Source organism: Pongo abelii, chromosome 4 (assembly GCF_028885655.2).
Source record: "Pongo abelii isolate AG06213 chromosome 4, NHGRI_mPonAbe1-v2.0_pri, whole genome shotgun sequence".
Taxonomy (NCBI): Eukaryota; Metazoa; Chordata; class Mammalia; order Primates; family Hominidae; genus Pongo; species Pongo abelii.
The window spans coordinates 79,911,008-79,934,680 of record NC_071989.2 but is presented as its reverse complement, the minus strand read 5'-3'; the positions used below and the strand labels follow the sequence as shown (position 1 = coordinate 79,934,680).

The window sequence follows — 23,673 nt, the reverse complement described above, 5'->3', positions numbered from 1 at the left end:
CCCAGATAGTTATATAATAAGGCACATATTTTTTCCTCATTGGATTGTCTGTATATAGACTAGGTAACCAAACAAAAAAAGGCTCATTTTTGTTTTAATTGTACTGCAGCTCTCAAGCCTCCCAAAAAGACACACATGCTATTTAAGAATTTAAGAACAGCTGGATCATTGTAAAAGCTGTATCTGACTCGCCAAGGATCATAGAAAATCACTGAAAACTATTGGCCCTCTCAGCCCTGGGACCCTCACCCCATATTGCCTTGTTTGTAGACAATTCCAAGGGCTAGAGCCCTGAGTTAGTCTAAGACTCTATGTCAGCCCTGTCTCCAGTGGCCCTACATCAGACCTTACACCTGGCCAAGGCAGCTGGCTCCATGGGAGCATCTGATGAGCAAAAGGGATTGATCCCACTCAGACTCAGAGGACTTAGGTAGAACTGACCCTCACTGGAAACACGGAGTTAGCACTTGGTTCATTCTGTCAGTATCCATATGAAGAAGACAGAAAACTGGCAAGGATGGGCGCAGTGGCTCACTCCTGTAATCCCGCAACTGTGGGAGGCCAAGGCGGGTGGATCACTTGAGATGGGGAGTTCAAGACCAGCCTGGCCAACATGGTGAAACCCCATCTGTAATAAAAATACAAAAATTAACAGGGCGTGGTGGCACACACCTGTAATCTCAGCTACTCGGGAGGCTGAGGCACAAGGGTCACTTGAACCCAGGAGGCAGAGGTTGCAGTAAGCTGAGATTGTGCCACTGCACTGCACTTCAGCCTGGGCAACAGAGCCAGACTCCATCTCCAAAAAAAGAAAGAAAGAAAGAGAAAAAACTGGCAAGGAGATATGTGAATAACACTGCCCCTGGTTCAGACTCTAGTCCCACCACCAGCTCTTTCAGACATGCCTATGTCTCAGGACATAGTAACTGGCTGTGTCAGCAGGGGACATGTCAGGCACCACAGGAGTCACCAAGCCTGCCCTTTACTTTGACACCTGTCTGAGAGGAGAGACCCATGTGCGGCTTTATTTCACATAATAAAGGAATATTTCATTCCAGCTTGCTTCAGGTTTAAGACTGGAATGTGTACATTGCCAGGATGACTTTATAACATTAAGCTACTCAATATGCTTTTTAAAATCATGTTTATGTCATTCACTCCCTATGCCTTAGTAGCACACCTTACTCAGAGTGGATACTCAGAAACGATTAGATCTCAGTTAAGCATTAACATCCCTTCTCCTTTGAGGCTTTGAATACCCTCATTTTCCAGCAGCAAAGGCCCAAGCAAGGGAGTAGCCCTGAAAATTGGTTTCCTTACACACAAAAAAAGACCCTAAAAGTCACTTTCCAATCACCATTAGTAGATGTAATTACAACTCAGATTGAAAAGCTGCAGCAGAATGGGTCTAGTGCTCACTCCTTCAGTGAGTACCTGTGTAACTTGAGAATGTCATTTCATTTATCTGGACTTTGGTACCCTGATCTTAAATGGGGACAATGGCCAGATGAGTTCTCAGGTTTCTTCCCAAACCAGTCCACTTCCCTTCCTACCATCACCCCTTGTGGTTTTGTGGCTGGATTTACACTGGAGCCCAATTTGATTCAGCCCTAGGGTCACCCCAAGAGGCCAGTGTTATCCATATTGATAACTGGCTTTGCAAGGAGAAAGAAAAGTGATATTTTGAACAGCCCTAGGATAAATGAGGGTCCATATTAAGCAAGTATTACTCTTCATAAATTAGTACTGATAAATAGCCAGAATCCTTAAGGAAAAAGAGGATTTAAAACAAAACCAAACCAAAACACAAGTTTCTTTCTCTTTAAAGGAAAATTGCCAAGGATGCAGAAGGAAATGAAGATGATCAAAGATGAGGATGTGCATTTCAACTTGGCTGTGAAGAAGACCCCCTCCTTTCCCCACTGCCTGCAGCCAGTGGCTTCTCGGGGAAAGGCGCCCCAAAGACACCCCTTCCCAGAAGCTCTCCGAGGGCCATTTTCCCAGTTTCGGTATGAACCTCCTCCAGGAGACCTAGATGGGTTCCCCGGGGTCTTCGAAGGAGCGGGATCTAGGAAACGGAAGAGCATGCCCACAAAGATGCCCTATAACCACCCTGCAGAAGAAGCCACCCTCGCCCTCCACTCAGAGGAGAACAAAAACCACGGCCTTCCCAACCTCCCTTTGCTGTTCCCGCAGCCCCCGCGCCCCAAGTATGACTCTCAGATGATCGACCTGTGCAACGTGGGCTTCCAATTCTACCGCAGCCTGGAACACTTTGGGGGCAAGCCCGTCAAGCAGGAACCCATTAAGCCCAGCGCCGTGTGGCCCCAGCCAACGCCCACTCCATTCCTGCCCACGCCCTACCCCTACTACCCCAAAGTCCACCCGGGCCTCATGTTCCCCTTCTTCGTGCCCTCGTCCTCGCCCTTCCCCTTCAGCCGGCACACCTTCCTGCCCAAGCAGCCCCCGGAACCTCTGCTGCCCCGGAAAGCCGAGCCCCAGGAGAGTGAGGAGACCAAGCAGAAGGTGGAGAGGGTGGACGTGAACGTGCAGATCGATGACAGCTACTACGTGGACGTGGGCGGTGCGCAGAAGCGCTGGCAGTGCCCCACCTGCGAGAAGTCCTACACCTCCAAGTACAACCTGGTCACCCACATCCTGGGCCACAGTGGGATCAAGCCGCACGCGTGCACGCACTGTGGGAAGCTCTTCAAGCAGCTCAGCCACCTGCATACCCACATGCTGACCCACCAGGGCACGCGGCCCCACAAGTGCCAGGTGTGCCACAAGGCCTTCACCCAGACCAGCCACCTGAAGCGCCACATGATGCAGCACAGCGAGGTGAAGCCGCACAACTGCCGCGTGTGCAGCCGCGGCTTTGCCTACCCCAGCGAGCTCAAGGCCCACGAAGCCAAGCACGCCAGTGGGCGCGAGAACATCTGTGTGGAGTGCGGCCTCGACTTCCCCACCTTGGCCCAGCTAAAGAGACACCTCACCACGCACCGGGGCCCCATCCAGTACAACTGCTCCGAGTGCGACAAGACCTTCCAGTACCCGAGCCAGCTGCAGAACCACATGATGAAGCACAAGGACATCCGGCCCTACATCTGCTCAGAGTGCGGCATGGAGTTTGTGCAGCCGCACCACCTCAAGCAGCACTCCCTCACCCACAAGGTACTGCGGGACCCCTGGTGGGGCGGGCGGGGCCTTGGGAAGAGGAGCGGGACCCTGAGCAGAGCACTGGGCAGCAGGACGCCTGTGCCGCTCTGCACCTTACCCCGAGGAGCTGGGCAACCCCGGACAAGCGGTCCCTTGGCCGAGCCCTGAGGTCCTTCCTCACGTTTAAATAAGAGAGAACGATTCTCGACCAAGCCCTTTGCCCCAGCAGCCTTCTAGATTCTGAGGTAGGCCTAGAAATAAATAATGTAGACATTTGCAGAGGAGATGAGGAAGGATGCTCCCTAGCCTCCAAGAATCTTGCAGATTCAGTTTCTAGAAACTTCATCCAAGGCACTAGCATGAGTGTGTCATCAGACCCTAGATCCGCTCTGTGCCTGGGATGTGCCAGGGAGCACCTTCTGGATAATTCTCTTGGTCTTGTACTGTTGAAGCAGTGGAAAACTTTTTGGATTGTTTTCTCCCTCAACTGTGAGACCTGCTTCATATGCAAGCTCTCCAAGGGAAGCAGAGCTTGGCTGAGGCCGGCAGGGCATATGCCTCCCTGCGTTGGACCCGTGCCTAGCTGGGTGAAGTGCCCTGTGGTTTATATTGTAGGAGGCATGAGAAAGCATCCTTCTCTGTTTGGTTTTGTTTGATCTTCTCTGCGCTCAGGTCTTCAAGGAGAAATACAGGCCCAAGAGTCTAAGTTCAGCCCAGTTTGCAACCATAGCCCTGGAGTCATTCAGGCTGAACTAAAACAAGGCCCTAGTGGTGTCCCTGAAATCTTACCCCAGCTAAACTATGGAACCTGCTTTGAGCCTCCGAGAGGGAGTTTTGCCCCCACTGACTCCTACTCTCACACCCTTAACCTCAAGTGGTTTTCTTGGCAGGAAAGACTTCTAACAAGCCAGAGTTTCTAAAGCATTCTTTAATTCTGAAAGGTCAGGAGAGGACTTTGCCCAGCCAAGATAATGTTTCTGCTGTGCTATGATACATTTCACTTCTTAGGTTAGGACAAAGCACAGGGTATTTTCTGCCTCTGCAGCAGAGATAAAATGTGTGTCTGCCTTGTGGGCTCTGCACAAAACAGCTCCTGCCCTACAAAAGGCATCTGTAGATACGATCCAGAGGGGAGTCACCTGCCAAGTGCAGGAACCATCAACAAAGGACCCATACTGGGATTCAGCCATAAAGGGGACCATTCGCTAACTTCAGGGGCTCCTTTATATGTGGGAAAGGAATCAAAAGTGCATTTTAGAGCATATGAAGATCCTGTAAGATGGTAGAAAATGAAGTCAAAATGGGACAAACAGCCTGGTGTCTGAAATAAGTTTCATTTGAATTAGAAAACAAAATACATTTTAATGAGAGGTGTCAGCAAACAGTGAGAGGTAGTATTTGTTGAACACTTGCTATATGACAGGTGTTTCACTCTTCATTTAATCCTCATATACTTCTCAACAACTCTAAGAGCTACTTCCGATCTGCAGTTGAAGACGCTGAGGCATGGGAGGTCACTCAGGAATCTCTGACACAGGCACCTGTGCCTTGGCCAATCTACAGTGAACACTTCCTCTTTTCCACCTGCTTCCCTGTTTGCACCCCTGACCACCTGACAGGCTCTGACTCTGTGATTCCACTGATCCTGTCAGAGAGACAACAGCTTCCTTTGTTGCCTTAAAGTTGTGTCCAGGCTCCTGCTCATTTGCATTCTAGGCCAGCCGACAGGTGAATCTTACTTTGGACACAGAATTCTCTTTAAAGAATTCTGAAAACAGTGATAAGCAGAAACATCTCCTTGGTTTTGGGACAAATGGATCACAGCCAAGCCCAGAGAAAATCTTGAGAGAAGAAAGATGCTGGCTGGGCGCGGTGGCTCACTCCTGTAATCCCAGCACTTTGGGAGGCCGAGATGGGCGGATCACGAGGTCAGGAGATCGAGACCATCCTGGCTAACACGGTGAAACCCTGTCTCTACTAAAAATACAAAAAATTAGCCGGGCGTGGTGGCGGGCACCTGTAGTTCCAGCTACTCTGAAGGCTGAGGCTGGAGAATGGCATGATCCCAGGAGGCGGAGCTTGGAGTGAGCCGAGACCACGCCACTGCACTCCAGCCTGGACAACAGAGTGAGACTCCGTCTCGAAAAAAAAAAAAAAAAAAGAAAGATGCTAAAATAAAATTTAAAATCCATTAAGAAAATGTTTTTCATTAATTTTATAATCTTAAACTCAGTGTTTGAATATGCACTACATTTTAAAGATTCATCTCCATAGGCAGAATCAAAATTTAATTTCTAAAGGAGGTTGATTTCTAGGTCTCCTTATTAGTATAAATGCATACTCATGTACCATCATCTGGACTAGACAGTGCTTGAGTTAGAAAGAACCCCAGGGTTCTCATGACCCACCGCTTCATCTTGTGATGAGAAGCCTTCACTAAAAAAGGCCACACGACTCATCTAAGGTTTTATAGCCAGTAAACAGCTGGGCAGAGACCTGAATCCACCATTTAGTACCATGGGCCCACCAGAACTGCAGAGTGGTTCTTTCTTACCATGCCTCAAAGTAAAGAAATGGAAACAGAGACAGAGAGAGTCAGGGATGAGCTTGGAATCCCTCCTTCCCTCCTTCAGCCACTACGAATACCAAGCAATATGGATTTCATCAGGTACAGTTGTTAACTAAGTAACTTGTTCTAATCCTATGATAACCTTCAGTTTAGTGCCCTGGTTCTCTAAATTTTTGTTCCCAAAAGTCATTCAGGGTCAAGACCTCTTGCAAAGGCCTTTATGGGGAAGCAACGGATAGTCAGGATTAGTGAATGCCCAGCTCAAGCTGTGAGTCCCTGGAAATGCTCTCAATTAAGGGCCTTGGTTCAAACACACCTTCATGCCCAGCAAGGAAACAAGAAAGCCTCCTGTCCTGTTCCTTAATTCAGAAAGCTATCTCTTGCCAAATTTCTTTATAAGAAGGAGCTGGCTTAGGGGAGGCTCCATAACCATGTCATTGTGGAGGTCGGTGTGGCCTGTGGGAACCCAGGGGACCAACTTGAGAGGGTGATTATCAAGTTATAATTTAAGTTGTAATTTACTGCAGTGTGGATATAAGTTGTTCTGGGATTTTCAAGTCCATTAATGAGAACCCAAGAGAACATTGGTTTCCATAAGGGAAATGATAATATCATTTTGGAAGATTTTTTTTTCATTATCATGAAAGCTGGATTATGGAATCGTATTGCATATCAGCCCATAGTGCTCTTACTAAAAGCGTGTTAATCCTCAAGAACTATCACTGGAGACTTAACCCCAGCAGCAGCTGGAACAACAAAAGCAAGAGCTTTCTTTTCCTCTAATAGTCTGGCTAGTTTATGGTTTTCAGAAGGAAAAAAAAGATTATATAATCAACACTTTTCAGGAAAATAGTAATTTAACAAGGCTGAAGTTACACCATTTGAAACTCAACATCTATCACCAAGCTCTTTGTGGATTTATGTGGCAGAGAGGAAAATGAGGCCTATGATCCTGATGAAAGCATGTTACCTGTCAATCACCACTTTTCTGAATCTTGCCTCCCTGCAGGGTGTGAAAGAGCACAAGTGTGGGATTTGTGGGCGGGAGTTCACCCTGCTGGCCAACATGAAGCGACACGTGCTGATCCACACCAACATCCGCGCCTACCAGTGTCACCTCTGCTACAAGAGCTTTGTGCAGAAGCAGACCCTCAAGGCACATATGATCGTCCACTCTGACGTGAAGCCTTTCAAATGCAAGGTGGGCAGTGGGACTACAGAGGAACCAGAGGGTTGTGCAAATGCCTGATGGGAAAGGGTCCCCAGGGAGCCTTCTACTCTGTTTCATCAGCGGGGCTCTTGGGGCTCAGAGTAGGTCCATGGCCAACCCCAGGTCCCATCTGCCACTCTATCCCTATGCACACCCCACTTACATCATGCCAGGCTAGAGGTCCCTAAGGAGCCTGCCCTGTTTGTCTCACTGTGGCATCCATGCCCGGGGGAGAGCCAGGCACTAGGGAAAGGTCTGAGGGTGGAAGGCCCTTTTGGAGAGGGAGGCTGTTGAAGGATGCATGTAATGTGGAGAGCCTTTGTTCTACAGAGGAGAAAGCAAGTTTAGCCTTCTTCTCCTTACAAGGAAATAAGCAAGACATAGAAAAGAGTCAGAGAAGCTTCTAGCACAGCTTCCCCCCAACCCACCGCCACCTCCTCACCTCTCCTTGCCTCTTGACACTTGGGCTGAGCCATATGTATAGTTTGAGGGCAGGCCTCCCAGAGACAATGAGAGGGATTCCAAAGCTAGCCCCTCAGAGGCCCTCAGAAATGCTTGCTGGGGCTGTGGAATAACTGTGAGCACAGTCACTTCAAGTGCCTTTCACCTATTGCTAAGTGCCATGTAGCACAGGGATGGAGCATCTTTGTTAAAATATCTGTTGGACTAATTTGGTTGGGTTTGTATTTCATCAGCCGAGAAAATGTGTGAGCTGGAGATTTGTAAAGCCCAAGGCGCTGACGGGCATTACTCAGAAATGCTCCAGCTCCCCGAGGCTGTCCCCACCCCACAAGAGTGTTTCCTCTCTCTACTTCTAAAATGAGGAGAGAGCATTGGCCATGACTGGGTTTAATCCGAGTGATGTACTGGCCAAATGTCATCCGGTCATGAAGAAGGCTGAGGGGGAAGAAGAGGGAAATTACCACATTCAGATATCGTTACAGCCCTTCTGTTTGAAATGGAGGTTTTCTCTCTCTGCTACTGGGTGCCTAATAGGGTTCAAATGATACTCTGCTGATCTATATTCCTGAAGTGGGGTTCCCTGCTTCCAGGGGCTGTTTCTGCTTTAATACCTCTGCAGTGTGGCCCCACTTGAAGGAATCCCCTGTGAAGCTGACTTCTTTCCTGTGTTGGCAACTCTTGGAAGGGGTGAGGGGTCAGACACCAGAGCTTCCCTAGACCTGTGTGGGCATTGTCCAGAGGTGGGAGAGGGAGGCTTCTCCCTCCAGCCCTTTTCCTGCCACCCACTTCTGTTTCCCCTCCTTTTCTTCATATTCCCAGTGGTTTGAAAGTCAATTTACATCCGTCTAAAGTGAGAGTCAGCTTCATGCAGCACAGGCCACATATTTTTCAGGACTCAATGCAAAATGGAAATGTAAGGCTCCTTGTTCAAACATTACCAGGAGTTCAAGATGATGGAAGCAGAGCAGTAAGCCAAACTCAGGAGCTTTCTGACTATGGGACCCTGTGTCGTATGCCATGAAGTGAGGCCTTGGCTGCATGTGGCGATGGACTCCACGGCCTCCTCTTCTCTCTCTCTTTAGGGACTTTCATTTCCTTCCCACTTCACTGAGCCCCCAGAGCACTTCACATTTCACAGAGCTGTTTCTTCTTGCAAAGGGTTTACTGTCTCCTACAATGGAGATACAAGCAGATCTCTTTGCCATTCTTCATTCCTTGTGTTGAGTTTACTCTTGGGCTTCAAGCATTAACTGAATTTTTAATCTTATCAACTAATAGTGGTGGAGTCAAGTTGCTAAAGTATGAAGGGAGGCATTAACATAGTTTATAATCCCCTGAAAATTCACATCTGTCGAGTTCAGCCATCTCCTACCTCCACCTCATCAATTCTGGTCCAGTAGCAGTGGTAAAACCAGGCAGAAAATGTTCCTGAAATATAGGGTTAGGTCAGGGGGCAAAGCCAGTGTAGGCTGTGTGTGGTTTGAGGGTGCAAAGGCATTTCTGCTTCTCTACCCTCAGGGGCTTGGAGGACTTCTTGGACCGGGTAGTATCCGAGGATCTAGAGGGTTCTCTCTAGTATTAGTGCACAAGAGACTGCAAGGTGCTATGTAACCTGGGCCCTTGATGCAATGAGCAATCCCAGCTTGATGTTCAGTGCCTCCCTTCACGAACGATGGCTCCTTCCTGCTCCACTCCAATGATGGTGCATGTACATGGTCCAAAAGGTGTCGGACGCTCAGCTTTACAGTTCAGAAACTGTTTTACCCATTTCTTGAGGTTAGATTAGGCTCTATGTCTGGTCCACACCATCACAACCCATAAGAGAGTGGTTTATAAAGTAGAATGCCAGCTTTGAAACAATGCACAGCTCATATTTTACAATGGGAGAGATGGGCCTGGCACAGGAATTGGACGGTCATTTGCAAAGGTTGCTTCTTCCTGGTGGTAAGTCCTCTCAGGAGACCTCACTAGAGGTCAGGAGGCTCCCTAGAGAGTGTCATCTATCATCAGACAAAAAGAATTGGATGTGAAAGGGTGTTCTTGTCAAACAATGGAGAAGGTGGGCCTTCTCCATTCTTAGCCATTTGTGAAACAAGAATGAGTGTCAGCCACCCTGACTCATAGCCCTCTGTCTCTGAGACAGTACTCAAAGCATACAGTTAGGGTCTTCCTCTCCCTGTCCCCATCTCCCATCAGTGTCACCCTGCTGGGTGTGTACCATTGCCCTTCTTCATTTCAACAGATTTGCAGAGCGTGTCTGGGTTTACAGATTATGTCACAAGGCTCTTTGCATTTGTAAACTAGCTCCAGGTCACACTGTGGGGTGAGCCATCTCAAGATGCTGTCCTGTGGTTCTTGCTTCCCAACGATGCTGTGCTAGATTCTTGGAAATTCGGCCTTGGGTGAAGGTTGTTGGGGATTTGGGAGTTGAGAGAGGGATGGAGGGCCATTTGCCCATTGCAGTGCAATTCACAGCCATCTGAGAGACATGGCTGGCTCGCTGCTCCGTGGTGTTGGAGTACAAGCCCAAGCAACTGAACTTGTGTTTTGTTGCCGTAACAGGGAAGAGCCATCCACTTCATGTCTTGTGATTGACATGGCTGGGCAGAAGAGGCAGTCTTTGCTGTCTCTCCCTTACCCAAAAACTCACAGCAAGGAAGAGGCTTTTAGTAACAGATTCTAATTTTTGGGGATTCTCACCATTAAAATTCCTTCTTAAAATACATCCTTCCTCCTGTCTCAATATGAACTGATCTTCTCCAGCCCTGTGCTCAGTGGAAACAGCTGTCCCTAGCAAGCAGAAATGTTCACTCACTGTGGGATTAGGCATTAACAATAGGATGGAAAATTAGAGGAGAGGAAAGGTTTCCATTCCATGTTTCTTTTCTTTTTTTCCTTATAAAAAAGTTACTGCCCTTCTGGGCTCTTTTGCTATTGGATGGACTTCTGGACTCGTGCTTCTTGGAGCCAGCTGGAGTTTTTCCAGAGACCTGTGCCTGTAGACTTAAGCCACTTTTCAGAAATATGCTTCCCAGATTCTGGGTAAGCACACAGGGGTTGATTTGGAGCCTATCCTTGTAGTGGCCAAACTCCATAACAGCAAAGAACCAGCTGCCGTCTTCGGGAAACCTGTCCAGGAAAAGCAGCCATCCAGAATTTCCGGGACAAATTCTCTTTTGAGATGGGTGAAGCCGGGAGCTGCCTAAGTTATGAATCACCAGGTCATCTGAAACCTTGTCTGTAGCAGAAGGCTGAAGGCCAGAGGGCAGAGCTGTCAGAATAGGGATGAGGTCTCCCTGCAGAGGGGTTCCACCACTGTTGTCAAACTGGCTTCATTTTCCCCTCACTTTCTTTGATGCTCCAAGAAGGAAGAAACCAGATGGGGGGCTTTGAGGGGCCCAGTGCTTGGGGTCAGAGTTTTCAGGCTGGCGTGGAGGGGGTTAAGGCAGTGACCAGATAGCAGCCTTTTGGCAGCAAAGCCCTCCTCAGCAGAAGGAAGGATATAGCCCTATGAACTGCCTGCTTAACAATGCCTCACATGTCCCCAGGGGCCTGCCTGCAAATAGATTTCATCTTGCTTTCTCTTGTACTTTTCAAAGCTTCCTGTTTTCTCACGGTCCTTTTGGACAGTTTACAGTCTCTCTCTCCCTCCCTCCCTCTCTCTCCCTTTGAGGAAAGGAACACCCTTCTTATTAAAAGAGAGAGAGGGAGAAGAATGTGCGGGAAGGGCAGTTTCACGGAGGCCATTCTCCTCAGCTGCAGGCCGCAGCTCTCTGACCTCTTCTCTCTGAATAGGAAAACACAGGCTTCCTGGTGCATCTCATTTCTAAAGCTCACACCAGGCTGGCTGGGGTGAGGTGGTGTGCTGCTTCTGGCCCCAGCCCAGTGGCTGCCCACTGCTATCACCCTGTCTCTGGCCACAGCCGACTTCTCCATGGCTGTCAGCATGGCCACTGGGGTTCATGGCAAGTGCCCGAGGTGCCTCCAGGCCCTGGACCAGGGAGGAGAAGGGTGCCAGGAGGCCGCGATGAGGAGGCCCGGAGCACACAGGCATCCGTCAGCTGTTCAAAGGGCAGACTAAGGATGGGGGAGCCAAATAACTCGGCCCTCTCCCAGCCCTGAACCTTGGATGAAGCCTCTTTTTCCATCCTCATTTCCTAGACCTGGGGCAGGCACAACCGCTTGCATTTCTACTACACTTCAAGTACCCTGGTGGGTATTTACTCAGTAGATTCCTCATTTGGTTCTTCCTTTAATATTCCCCTCATCTTCAAAGAGCTTTCCATTTCTGGAATGTAAAAGAATCTACTATATACACAATAATAACAGTAAAAAGAGCTAATATTTATTGAGCTCTTACTATTTGCCAAGTCCTTCTTGTGAATTATGTCACTTGATCCTCATAACAACCTTCATAGGAAACAATGATTATTATCAACATTATACAGAAGAGAAAATGGAGCAAGTTCTCTGTCCTTCTGTGTCTGCACCTCCTCTCTCTACTCTGACATCTCAAAGCCTAGTAACCCATGCAACTCATGTTTAAAGGGCACTTTAAAATATTTGTTTCCATTTTTTATTAAATTTTGAAGTCCACCTCCATCTTAAAAAGCAGGTGGATGGAGAAGCTCAGATTTCATGTCGAGACACACTGACGGAGCTCCTTGGAGTGACTGAGGGGTCAAGCGGGGGCACGCTGGTGGAGATGCGCACCTTTGCAATGAGATCAGAGTCCTCACCACTCCAGCGGCTTCCTGAACAAACATCCACTCCTATTTTCATCTCCACAGACCTTGGCAGAGATGATTCAGCAGGTCCTGCTTGGGCACACTCTTAGCTTCACATCACATGATTTAAGGAGGCCTTGACTTCAATGGCTGCTTTTCTCTGGAGAAGAACCTAGAGATTTGGTGATCCCTCCCATCCATTCCTCCTCCCTCTCGTCTAACTCCCCTCCCCTACTGTGACAATTCTGCTTGGGGCTCACATCTCAAGCTCCAGCCAAAAGCACCGTGATTTACTGGCCCCATCCTCTTTCTCTGGCCTGTCTTTACTAACAGTGTCTGAGAGGTTTCTCTCTTGAGTTTCACAGACATAAAATATCTCCATACACTTGGGTGTTTTCAGATGAGGACAATCTTCTGAGAAAGATGAGAAGTCCAAGTTCTGGATAAGAGCCTAAAGCCTTGGTGGAAAGTCAGGGGCTGAGAGGAAGAAGCTAAGTACCTACCACCCAGGTGTGAATGGAGCCCTAGTATCTCAGGTCCTGCGTTAATTGGCTCTACCCTTCTGCCACTGAGGAGTTTAGTTTGAAAACTAATAGGTTTTGTGGGAAAAGGATGAGAGCTGGTGATGGCTGCTTTTTAGAATTTTGCATGAAGTAATGATATTTCCCTGACTTGTTTATTTCCCCAACCAAGGACTTAGGCATTCAGAAGTGTACTATATGTGTAGTCTTGTGCTTGATACTGAGTTGGCTACAAAAAAAAGGAAGTCAGCTCATTGGAGACTACCTGGGATGCTGTTTACAGCCCAGACACCATTTTACTAGGCGCACACCTCTGTGCATGGAGTTGGGGAAGGGAGATAGATGGGACCTTGGGGCAGGTGAATTGCAAGGTCTACAGTACCCCAATGTCCCAGAAGGTGTGGCAGCAACAAGAATTTGATCATTGTCACAATAGTAGTTACCTTACTTGTGGTGTAAGGTTGACTAAAGTGTCTGAAAATATCTTATGAAGAGTCTTTATCTTTGTGTACAACAAAGTGCACTCTACACATTTTTCACAGTTAGGCTAAAATTCCATCCCCTTTACAAAACCTTCTCAGACCAGTTCAGTTTCTAAGGCTTCAGCAACCACAGATAATAAATGAAAGAAGTTCTCTCATCATGCGAGCCAAGTGCAGAAGGTGCTTGTCACTTCTTTTCAATGACCTCTTTCTGGCCTATAAGACCACGAGACCCCGTTCATGCCTGGACTAGTGCAGTAGCCTAATTGATCTTCTGGCCTTCAGCTTCTCTCCCCCTACATGCCTTGTCCTTAACCACTCATGGCTTTTCCTTTGATCAATTCTTCCGTGGCTATGTTTCCCACCCCTTTCCTCACTCAGCAGATGCTTACTGAGGAACTATGATGTGTCATGCCAATACTAGGCAGATAATAAATAAAAAAGCAGGCAAAGCTTTAATGCATGTTGCAGTCTCCTGAGTGAGAACATATCTGAACCAAATACTGGTTATACTCAGCAATTGTAACAGCAGCTTCACTCCAAATAACCAGGAACCATCCCACAATCCAAATAAGGAAAGCTTTTTCTAAAAATGACCCATGACTGGAAATCCCTAATGTAGAATATCTAGGTTCAAAGCTTCTTTTTGGCCTGGCATGGTGGCTTACCCCTGTAATCCCAGCACTTTGGGAGGCTGAGGCAGATGGATCACTTGAGGTCAGGAGTTTGGGACCGGCCTGGCCAACATGGCCAGAGATCCCCATCTCTACTAAAAACACAAAAATTAGCCAGGCACCTGTAGTCCCAGCTACTTGGCAGGCTGAGGCATGAGAATCACTTGAACCTGGGAGGTGGAGGCTGCAGTGAGCCAAGACGGCACCACTGCACTCCAGCCTGCAACAAAGCGAGACTCCGTCTCAAAAAAAAAAAAGCTTTTAGCCATGATGGTGGAGAAGTGGGCAAATTAAGCTAATAAATATAACTCTAATAGAACTTTTATACATGTGCATGCTGAGCCACAGATTGATACATCTTAATAAATTATCTCAATTGAGAATAAAAGAGTCATCTATCTTACATATTGCTTCTCTTGAGAAAGTTGGAATTAGACCAATTCTGTCATCCTTTTCCCCTCTTAAGTCACCATTTTCAAATGAATGTGGTGTGCAGGTGCTCTGTCTGGATGCTGAGCTTGGAACCCCATCAACTAGGCCAAATTCATTCATGCTAGTAAGAGAGAGCAAAAGTGGGGAAAGTACTTACAATTCTCAAACATGAATCATTCAAGAATACAGAACCAGCCATTCATTATCCATACATGGACCCAGCATTCTTCTAGGCTAAACTCCCCAAATCATCATTTGAGCAGTCTATCTACTCTTTCAAGATGAGCTCAACACTCATCTCCCATAGCCAACTAATGAAATTATTGCCTTCATTAATAAAAATTTAATCCAGAATCCCCAACATTGGCCCTAAAAACATATCTCAGTGAGAAAGGAAAACTGGTCTACGGCCATACCACCCTGAACGCGCCCAATCTCGTCTGATCTCGGAAGCTAAGCAGGGTCGGGCCTGGTTAGTACTTGGATGGGAGAAAGGAAAACTGGTGTAAGCCTCAGAGGATGCCTCACCCTGAGTGTCTCTGTGGCCTGTCTCACTACATGGTGCAGCCTCAGCTCCACTGGCCTCTGAGGTTGGGGAGGTAAGGAGAATTCTCCTCCCTTAACATTCTTGTCCAGTCACAGACACAAAATCACTGTTTGCATTCCTCCTACCACAGCCAAGGAAGGGCTGAAATTTTCCTGTTCCAGTAAGGCTTGGGGACAACAAAAGCACCCCCAAAGCAGTCTGTTTCTGGGTTACACTTTCTGCGTATACAAAATCACCTGTGAGAAGAAAGTTCTGCTCTTCTTCCAAAAGCAGTTGGAGAACCAGTTGTCCTTCATGTATTTGCACTTCGACTGAAATAGAGAGAATGATGAGAAAGAAAGAAAGAAAGAAAGAGTAAAACATGTTTACTTCTTGTACACCTGAGATACTACTCTCACTACTTCAAATTTCTACCCAGAGAAAAGACACACTCCTTCCTTAGATGATTTTTCTTTTTTTTAACTTTGAAATCCATGCCAGTAATTAGAAAATAAAGCAATTTAAAAAGCATTGTCTGATACATTGTATATAATAATACAGTGTATTATTTTATTCTCTTCTGCCTGATACAGAAGAGTTGTGTTGGGAGACACACAGTATGGTCTGGTGGTTGACCATGTGTTCTCTGGCATCTGATGGCCTGAGTTCATTAACCCAGCTTCAGCACCCACTACTTGTATGCCTTGACCAAGTGACATAAGTCCTCAGATTGTGCATCTGTAAAATGGGGGTGGTAATAGCAACCATCTCATATGATTGGTGTGAGAATTAAATAAGATATTCCATGGTAGACTTAGAACAATGCCTTCCATATTGCAAATGCTGCATAAATATTAAACACATAATCACATTCTTATTATTAAAGGAGGAACACTTGTAGCCACTGCTTTTTAGATCAGCTCTTCTCCTTTTCCAAAGCTTTTATTCAAAAGAAGCTTTACAAGCTTAGATATTTTTACTTTGAATTTAAAGATCTCTGAACTCCAGGAACAAATCTCATGAATCTACCCCTACTTGCTCCACCTCTGAGGCTCCTTCCTGATTTCCTTATGGACATTTTTCCTTGCAAGCAGATTAAAATGTCAATGTCCAAACAAAGTAGAAGTGGTATCTGTGCTCCAGGGGCCTGGATGGGGCTTCACTCGGGCAGAGTAACCTGTACTCTCATCCCCATCTTCAACAGCTTTGTGGGAAGGAATTCAACCGGATGCACAACCTGATGGGCCACATGCACCTGCACTCAGACAGCAAACCCTTCAAGTGCCTCTATTGCCCAAGCAAATTCACCCTGAAGGGGAACCTGACACGCCACATGAAAGTCAAGCATGGAGTCATGGAGCGGGGCCTTCATTCCCAAGGTAATCACTCTTCTGGGAAGCCCTACAAGTCAGTCTAGTGGACAACAAATGGGAGCTGAATTCGTTTTATTGGGCATTACCTTGAGGGTTATTCTTGTCAAGACCACAGCAGAGTAGCAGGAGTAGCCTTATGATGTTACTAGAAAAAATCTGATGCTAATTTCTGAAATAGTAAGTACAAGTGAATTAGAGTAAATTGGACTATCATCATGATGCCAGTTGGTACCATTATTTGTTCCTTTGTTCCAGACACTACATCAGGTGCCTTGTCGCTAATATTCATGGCAACTCCAGGCTGGAAGAACTTCTATTATTTCTATTTTACAGCGGGGGGAATGAAGGCTTCAAGAGATCAGTTTGCCCAAAGTTGCTCTGCTGAAAACTGGCAGAGTCAAGATTTGAACCTAGACCTTTCTGACTGTGCAGCCTTTATTGTATCCTCTTCATGGCTTTGCTGTGAATGGGCACTAAATTTTTCTTTCCTTTTTAGAAAACAGATGTGTAAGCCTTACTGTTAGCAGAAGTATGTTGGTAGCAGGCTAGGTCTTTCCTACTTGTTCACGACCAGACACACCCAAGGACAATTTTCCTGCTTGGTAGGTAGGGATGATTGGCCCATATGCAGAGCAGGGGTTTATACCTCCTCCACTGAGTCCTCACTGAACTAATGAAAAGTTCTCACTGCCTTTACCTTCTCAGTCTCAGAGCCCTAGGCGGTGAAGAGTTTATGTTCCAGATCTACTCAATTTAGCAGGGTTGCTCCTTAATCGTCTAATCAACCAGTCCTTCAATAAACAGGCAATAAATGCACTTGTGTCCAAAGCAGTGAACTACACGCAGCGGCAGATACTAGGGGAAGCAGACCATCTGCCCTCTAGGATGCCTGTGTTTACAAAATCATATTAACAGCTTTTCGGTCACTAGTATGATCAAAGCACAGGGTGAGACACCTTACGGACATCATTGCTTGGCCCTACAATGCTGTGAAAGAGACTGTGTTATTCTCATTTTATATAAGAGGAGGCCAAGGGCTAGAGGTGTTAGATAAACTGCTCAAGGTCAAACAGCAAGTCTGAAGACAGAACTGGGATTCCAACTCAATTTCTGAATCAAGCCAGTGCTCACTACCCTAGGCAGAAACATGGGGTGATTTGTTTGTGTGCTGTTTCACTCACCTCCTTACAAAAGAGATGGTCGAGTGGGCGAGCATATTCATAAATAGATAGACATATGCACACACAGTGTGAAACAAAATGATGGTAGCTTTCAGGTTTTTCACAGTACCCACTGAGTTTCTAGTGACTCCTGGATAACAGGGAGCTGTGGTCACAAAAAAAAGGGCTGGAGTTTGTGCAAAAGCCCTGAAAAAAATTGTAGTTAAAACAAAAACAATTTTATGTTTCCTGCAAACGTTTTTCCCCTGAATTATTCACTGAATCTCTAGTTGCCTAAGCCACTTCCCCAAGCTAGACCTGGATTTTTCCAGAAGCGGTGAGGTTTGCTCTGTCATCAGGACAGGAGACATACAAGTCAGTGGGGAGACCACACTCCAACTGAAAGCATGACCTGGTCACCATGATTTACCCCACACTGCCGCTCAAATCCTAAAAGACACCTAACAGCTCTGTTGTTCTGGAAAAATAACTATCAGAGGGTTGCTTTGAAAAATTTTAAGAGACTTTCAACAATCTTAGTGTTTTCATCTACAAAGGGTATTAGCTTTTATTTTTCACTCTAGCTTTTGAAATGGCTCAAAAATCATTAAAAAGATCTTTCCTGTCCCCTGACAAGATTAAAGATACAGACAGCCTCATTGCCTGACAGCATCAAAAAAGTGAACAAAATTGGACATCATCGCCCCTACCCTTCTTTTTTGCACCCCCCTTCCCAGAAGCCTGGTCTGGCTGCACCCCGGGACCCCTCCCTTCCTGTTGCTCCTCCTCAGTGTCCAGCCCGTCCCTGGAGGCCTGACTATTGGATCATCAAAGGTCAAAGCCTTAAAGATAGGATCAAATGAAATTGCCATGCTGAAAAGCCCATCCCTACAGCCCTGCAAACTGAAGCCAAAAGTGAGGACTCCTTGAATCACTGTGCCCAACAGCAGGGACACTGGAGGTCAGACACAGGGGCTGTGTGAGCTCCTCAGAGGACCTCTTCATGCCATCTCTACCCTGTCTATGAGTAGGCTGTTGGCAAAGGGGCCACAGTCGTGGGGTGGTGTCTGCTGCCCCAAATAGGATCTCTTTGTTTTGTTCAAGATGAAAATGGCTTTATTATTGATTTACTTTTTTTAACGATAAAACGTATGCTCATGGTAAAAAATAAAACAACAATACATTACAAGTGAAAAGAGAATGTTAGTTAATTTTAAGATTTTGACATCCCTCCTTCCAGACATTTTTTAATAGAGATGGCTAGCTAGATAAAATCAGGTCTGCACTATAAATAAATACACACACACATACTTACATATATAGTTTGCTTTTACTTAAAATACATTGCAAATATCTTTATGTGCTCGTTAGTAGGTCTCTACATCCCCTATGCATAATTCGCTATATGGATATATCATTATTTATTTAACAAAACCCCTATTATTAAATGCAAAATTTTTTCACTGTTATACTGTAATAAAAAAAAAAGGTGATATGCATCCACACAGTGTTTCGTGCACCTGCCTGCCTATTTTTTCAGTTTAAATTCTCAGTAGCATAATTGCTAAGTCAAAGCTTATTTTTAAAGCTTTTGGTGCATGTTGCCAAATTCACCTTAAAGGGATTAAACCAATTCGGACGCTGTCTGTGACAAGCCTCCCATGACCACATCCTTACTGGGAATGATCTATTTTTAAAATACGCATCAGAATACATTAAACGGCCCCGGGCTGCTCCCCTTCCTCAAGGTCCCATTTCCACAGCATTTCCTCAGGTGCATGAATTCTTACTCTGCTCTCCTAGGTCTGGGAAGGGGGAGAATCACCCTGGCACAGACAGCCGGTGTCCTGAGGAGTCTGGAGCAGGAGGAGCCCTTTGACCTCTCTCAGAAGCGCCGGGCCAAGGTGCCCGTGTTCCACTCAGACGGGGAGAGTGCCCAGGGCAGCCACTGCCACGAGGAGGAAGAGGAGGATAACTGCTACGAGGTGGAGCCCTACAGCCCTGGCCTGGCCCCCCAGAGCCAGCAGCTCTGCACACCCGAAGATCTGTCCACCAAGCCGGAGCATGCCCCCAAGGTGCTGGAGGAAGCCTGTAAGGAGGAGAAGGAGGATGCATCCAAGGGAGAATGGGAGAAGAGGAGCAGGGGCGACCTTGGGGCAGAGGGTGGCCAGGAGAGAGACTGTGCCGGCAGAGATGAGTGTCTCAGTCTCAGGGCTTTTCAGAGTACCCGGCGGGGCCCCTCTTTTTCTGATTACTTATACTTCAAGCACAGAGATGAGAGTTTGAAAGAATTACTGGAGAGGAAAATGGAAAAACAGGCAGTGCTTTTAGGTATCTAAGTGGACAGTTTTAAAATTGCATTTGGAAAATGAGAACAAGGCAGTTCAAATATAGCTTTCTGCATGAACTGTCATTTTCTGGAGACTGGCAAATAGTACCAATCTCTACAAATGGCTTAGACTAAATGAGCAGGGATGTAGGTAATGGAAAGCCTTCTCAGGTCATTCACGGGGCCCTTGATACCCTTCACACATGTGCAGGGTCTTCGTCAGTGGCGTTTTATGCATTGCCAGTATAATAAACTGTGAGTATTCTTCCAGATATCTAATTGTAAGCTGATACTGAGGTGCTTTTAGAAATTCTACTTTCCTTTGATTCATATGCAATACATGGTAAATTTCTAATTGCAAAAATATGGTGCTTGAGGTGTCACTTTCTTAATAACTATTTAGGTGAATTTGTGAAGGTTATAATATTTTCCAGATAGATGAAAATATTAGTTGTCATATATATAAAAATAGCCTTTATTCTATAACCAAAAATGTCAGAAATGGCACAGGAGGATGAGCTATTGAAGAGAATGCTCTCGAGTAGTTGCTGCAGATATAAGGTAAAATTTCAGGAGAAGAATAATTTTGACTAAGGGAAATTGGTGACCTAGAATACTTAGATTCTCTCATTCTGTGTCAGCTGTCTTCTTCAGGTTGAGCATTTGGAGCATTATTTTTCAGATGACATGATGATGTTCGGGGCCCTGGCTCCTCAGACAAACCCTCACTTCTCGAGCACAGCTCCCTCCTGGAGACCATTGCTGTCTTGCTCTGAGGCCTCATGCCCCATAAGACAGATGCAGGGGCCGGGCATAGAGGCTCACGCCTGTAATCCCAGCACTTTGGGAGGCCGAGGCAGGCAGATCACTTGAGGTCAGGAGTTTGAGACCAACCTGGCCAACGTGGCGAAACCCCTTCTCTACTAAAAATACAAAAATTAGCCAGGCATGATAGCGGGAGCCTGTAGTTCCAGCTACCTGGGAGGCTAAGGCAGGAGAATCGTTGAACCCAGGAGGTGGAGGTTGCAGTGAACTGAGATCACGCCACCGCACTACAGCCTGGGTGACAGAGTGAGACTCTGCCTCAAAAAAAAAAAAAAGGACAGATGCAGGAAGAGTTGTCACCAGGGGGCTTTCTCCTCAGAGCTAGAGCTTGGGGGGTGACCTCAGAGAATTCTCCCAGAAATCTAAGCTCTGACTTATTTGGGGTACTAGAATAGTTGACAGCTAATCATTAGTAAAGAAGACTCTGGACTGTGTTCTCAGTGCTGACTGTACATTGGAAGCATCTGGGGTGATCTTTAAAAAAAACCACCAAACCAAGGCCTCACCCATTAAGATTCTGATTTAATTGATCTGGAGTGGAGCCCCAGGACTGGAATTTTCCAAATTGCTCCAGGCGATTCTTATGTGCAGCCAAGATTGAGAAGATTGAGGGACTAAAATAGAACTCACCATTTCTGTGGTTCCAGAACACTTCCCAGAGACTTCATAAGTATTTCTGTTCCTAGCCTCAGACTCTTTAAGGTTGAGAATAGGAGACCTCACAATCATACTGCTGACTTAGGCCTTCTTACCTGTCTGTAAGAGCCTTATGAGTGGACACACACACTCTATATATAGATACACACTTTTTACATTATACTAGAAGATGATGCCTGTGATGTTTATGGTCACTTACTATGTTGAAAAATGCGTGGCTGGCCTATGGTGACTCATTATTCCTTCCCAGATGCTTGAACCATGATGCAGTGAGTGGAAATGACTCTATTGGGTGGGATGGGCCCAGCAGGTCGGACTTACTTAGGCGCTGGCACTGAGAAAAGCAATACTGATCGGGTGTCATGTACATGTGACGGCCCAAAGCAATAACCCTCTGGTACTGTGTCTGTTTATGTAAAAACTTCTTGTTTGGTAGTTTTGACTCTTATTTGTAGAGCTAGGTACTTGTTATTATTGTGCTTCATCCTATCCCAGATTTCCCAGTACATTCCTTTAGAAGACATGTCCATCTCCAACTGCTGGGGGCTGGCCTTTTCTGTAGGCCAAGGTGCTGCCCCATTAGCCCCACCTGGTTGTCATCACTCACCCATGTGTTGTGTCCATCTCTGACCCATTTCCCCTGCCACCTTGCCTAAAGCTTCTCCTGTCAGCCTCCCCACCACCATGAAGTGCTAAGAGTACTATGTCCTGAGGTAAGGGCACCTGCAATGGAGATGGTGAAGAGAAGACTGTGGGTTTCTGTGGTTACAAGCACAACTCTGGGTCAAAAACCCATTCCAAGTCCTCAGAGGGGCAAGTCCCTTCCATCCACTATTAATATAGCTCATCAGTGCCTCTGATGAAATTGCCCAGGAGGCTGGCAGAGTGGCCTGGGAGACTTCCAGCTCTTAGGGTCTGGTTACACATTTATTCACACTGCAGCCATGTGTTGAGGACCTACTATGTGCTGTGTTTGACCACACGTCCTGTAGAATGCTGTTTGGTTCTGAGTATGCCTGGCTGGAATGGAAACCAGGAAATTCTAGAGTAACAGGCTCTAGTCCTATCCAACCAAAACAAACCTCATGGGAATGTTTGAGGGACCAGTTAATGTTGAGACAGAGAGAGTATGGTCTAGAATGGTGGTTTTCAGATTGTGTTTTGAGAAGCCAGAGGCCATCTTTAGGCCTCTGATGAGTGGTAAGGGGAGGAGAACCTCTCAACTCCCACACCCACCTCACTCCAAGCAGCTCAAGTTCCATCTGATTTATACGTTAGCATTCTAAGTAAAATTTTATTTGGAGGCAGTAAAAAGGTCTAGGAGAAATAAAAACAATTTGTTATGGAGTGTATTCCAGGGCCTGTTTTTAGTTGTTGACTCTGGGCATAAGACACTTAATTAGATCTAACCTGATGGTTAATACAGCATTAACCTGAGCACCAAGGCTAAAGCATTGGTTTTGTATGCTGTTGAGTGACCAGCATCCTGGTTTGCCTGGGATGATCCTGGTTTAGACCTGTTGTCCCAGGATAATTATTCAAGTGTCACCTTAATTCTCAAAAGTATTCCAGTTTGGGTGAGAAATTACATGGACACTTTATGCATGAGCACAGAGTTAAGGGAAGGGTTGGCCAACCTTGCCTGATGAGCTGATGAACCAGAAGGCAAGCCTTGTAGAAGAGTCCATGTGGGCCATCTCAGAGAACTAAGGGATGAAGCCTTCCAAGATTACCAACATTCCGAAACCAGAATATCATATTTTGAGACTCTGAAAATAGGTCACTACCAAATGCTTTCCAGCCTTTTGACCACTGTCACTTTGAACCAATCAATGGACCAGCCAAGTGGCATATTTTTCTTTTATTCTTTCCTATGATTACTCCTCATGTTACCTTTCAATTCCTCTTTCTGTCTCTCTTTTTAAAAATTTGACTCCCCACTGGCCATGAGACTAAGGCTGACCTTTCATAAACCCACAAGAGTAACTGGTATATTTGTATATGAGTAGTTGCATGAGAAAGCTCAATGTGCATACTGTATTTATTAAGCCCTGAAGGCATTTAATAAAATATTAACATGGCGTTTTGAATTATGATCTTTGTCTGCTTTGCTGGAACAAAATATAACAGAGCTAACATTTGAAATCCTTCGCATATTTGGACAACATTACACCAAATGTTGATTTTGTACAGAACTCTGGCTTGCTATTTAAAAACTAAAACTCTAAGTATATAGCAGCCCGAGTTGTGAATATTGCTTTCTGCTTCACTGAAAAAGCAGTTTACCTGAAAAGAGCATGTAACCTATATTTTGTTAATTTAAGCAAATAAAGACATGTTGAAAAAGCTGAGTTAATTATTTGCAGATACCTGAAATTTTGCAAGGAAGCTGCCATTGTCAACATCTCACTCCTGCCATTATACCCTCAGCCAGGGTGGTTCCCAGTGCTTGGCTCCTCAGCCCCAGGGATACAAGTGTGTTGGATTCTCCCTCCCTCAGGGCTTCAGAAAGAGAAGAATGAATTCCAATCCATCTGCAGGAAGGTGACATCTTCCTCATCCTGTTG

At 46.1% G+C, this 23,673-nt stretch overlaps 1 protein-coding gene and 1 long non-coding RNA gene across 2 annotated transcripts in view; one reads left to right on the top strand and one right to left on the bottom strand.

The window, feature by feature from the left end:
* ZNF366 (zinc finger protein 366) overlaps positions 1-23,452 on the top strand; it is a 67,266-nt gene extending 43,814 nt beyond the window's left edge. Inside the window, exons 2-5 of the mRNA XM_002815636.5 lie at positions 1,829-3,174; positions 6,738-6,929; positions 15,967-16,141; positions 19,099-23,452. Coding sequence (XP_002815682.4) covers positions 1,843-3,174; positions 6,738-6,929; positions 15,967-16,141; positions 19,099-19,634 — 2,235 coding nt within the window. The 5' untranslated portion in view covers positions 1,829-1,842 and the 3' untranslated portion in view covers positions 19,635-23,452. The remainder of the gene's footprint in view (positions 1-1,828; positions 3,175-6,737; positions 6,930-15,966; positions 16,142-19,098) is intronic.
* LOC129059283 (uncharacterized) overlaps positions 1-23,673 on the bottom strand; it is a 93,613-nt gene that overhangs the window by 32,822 nt on the left and 37,118 nt on the right. Inside the window, exon 3 of the long non-coding RNA XR_010140160.1 lies at positions 15,020-15,094. This is a non-coding gene — a long non-coding RNA (uncharacterized LOC129059283). The remainder of the gene's footprint in view (positions 1-15,019; positions 15,095-23,673) is intronic.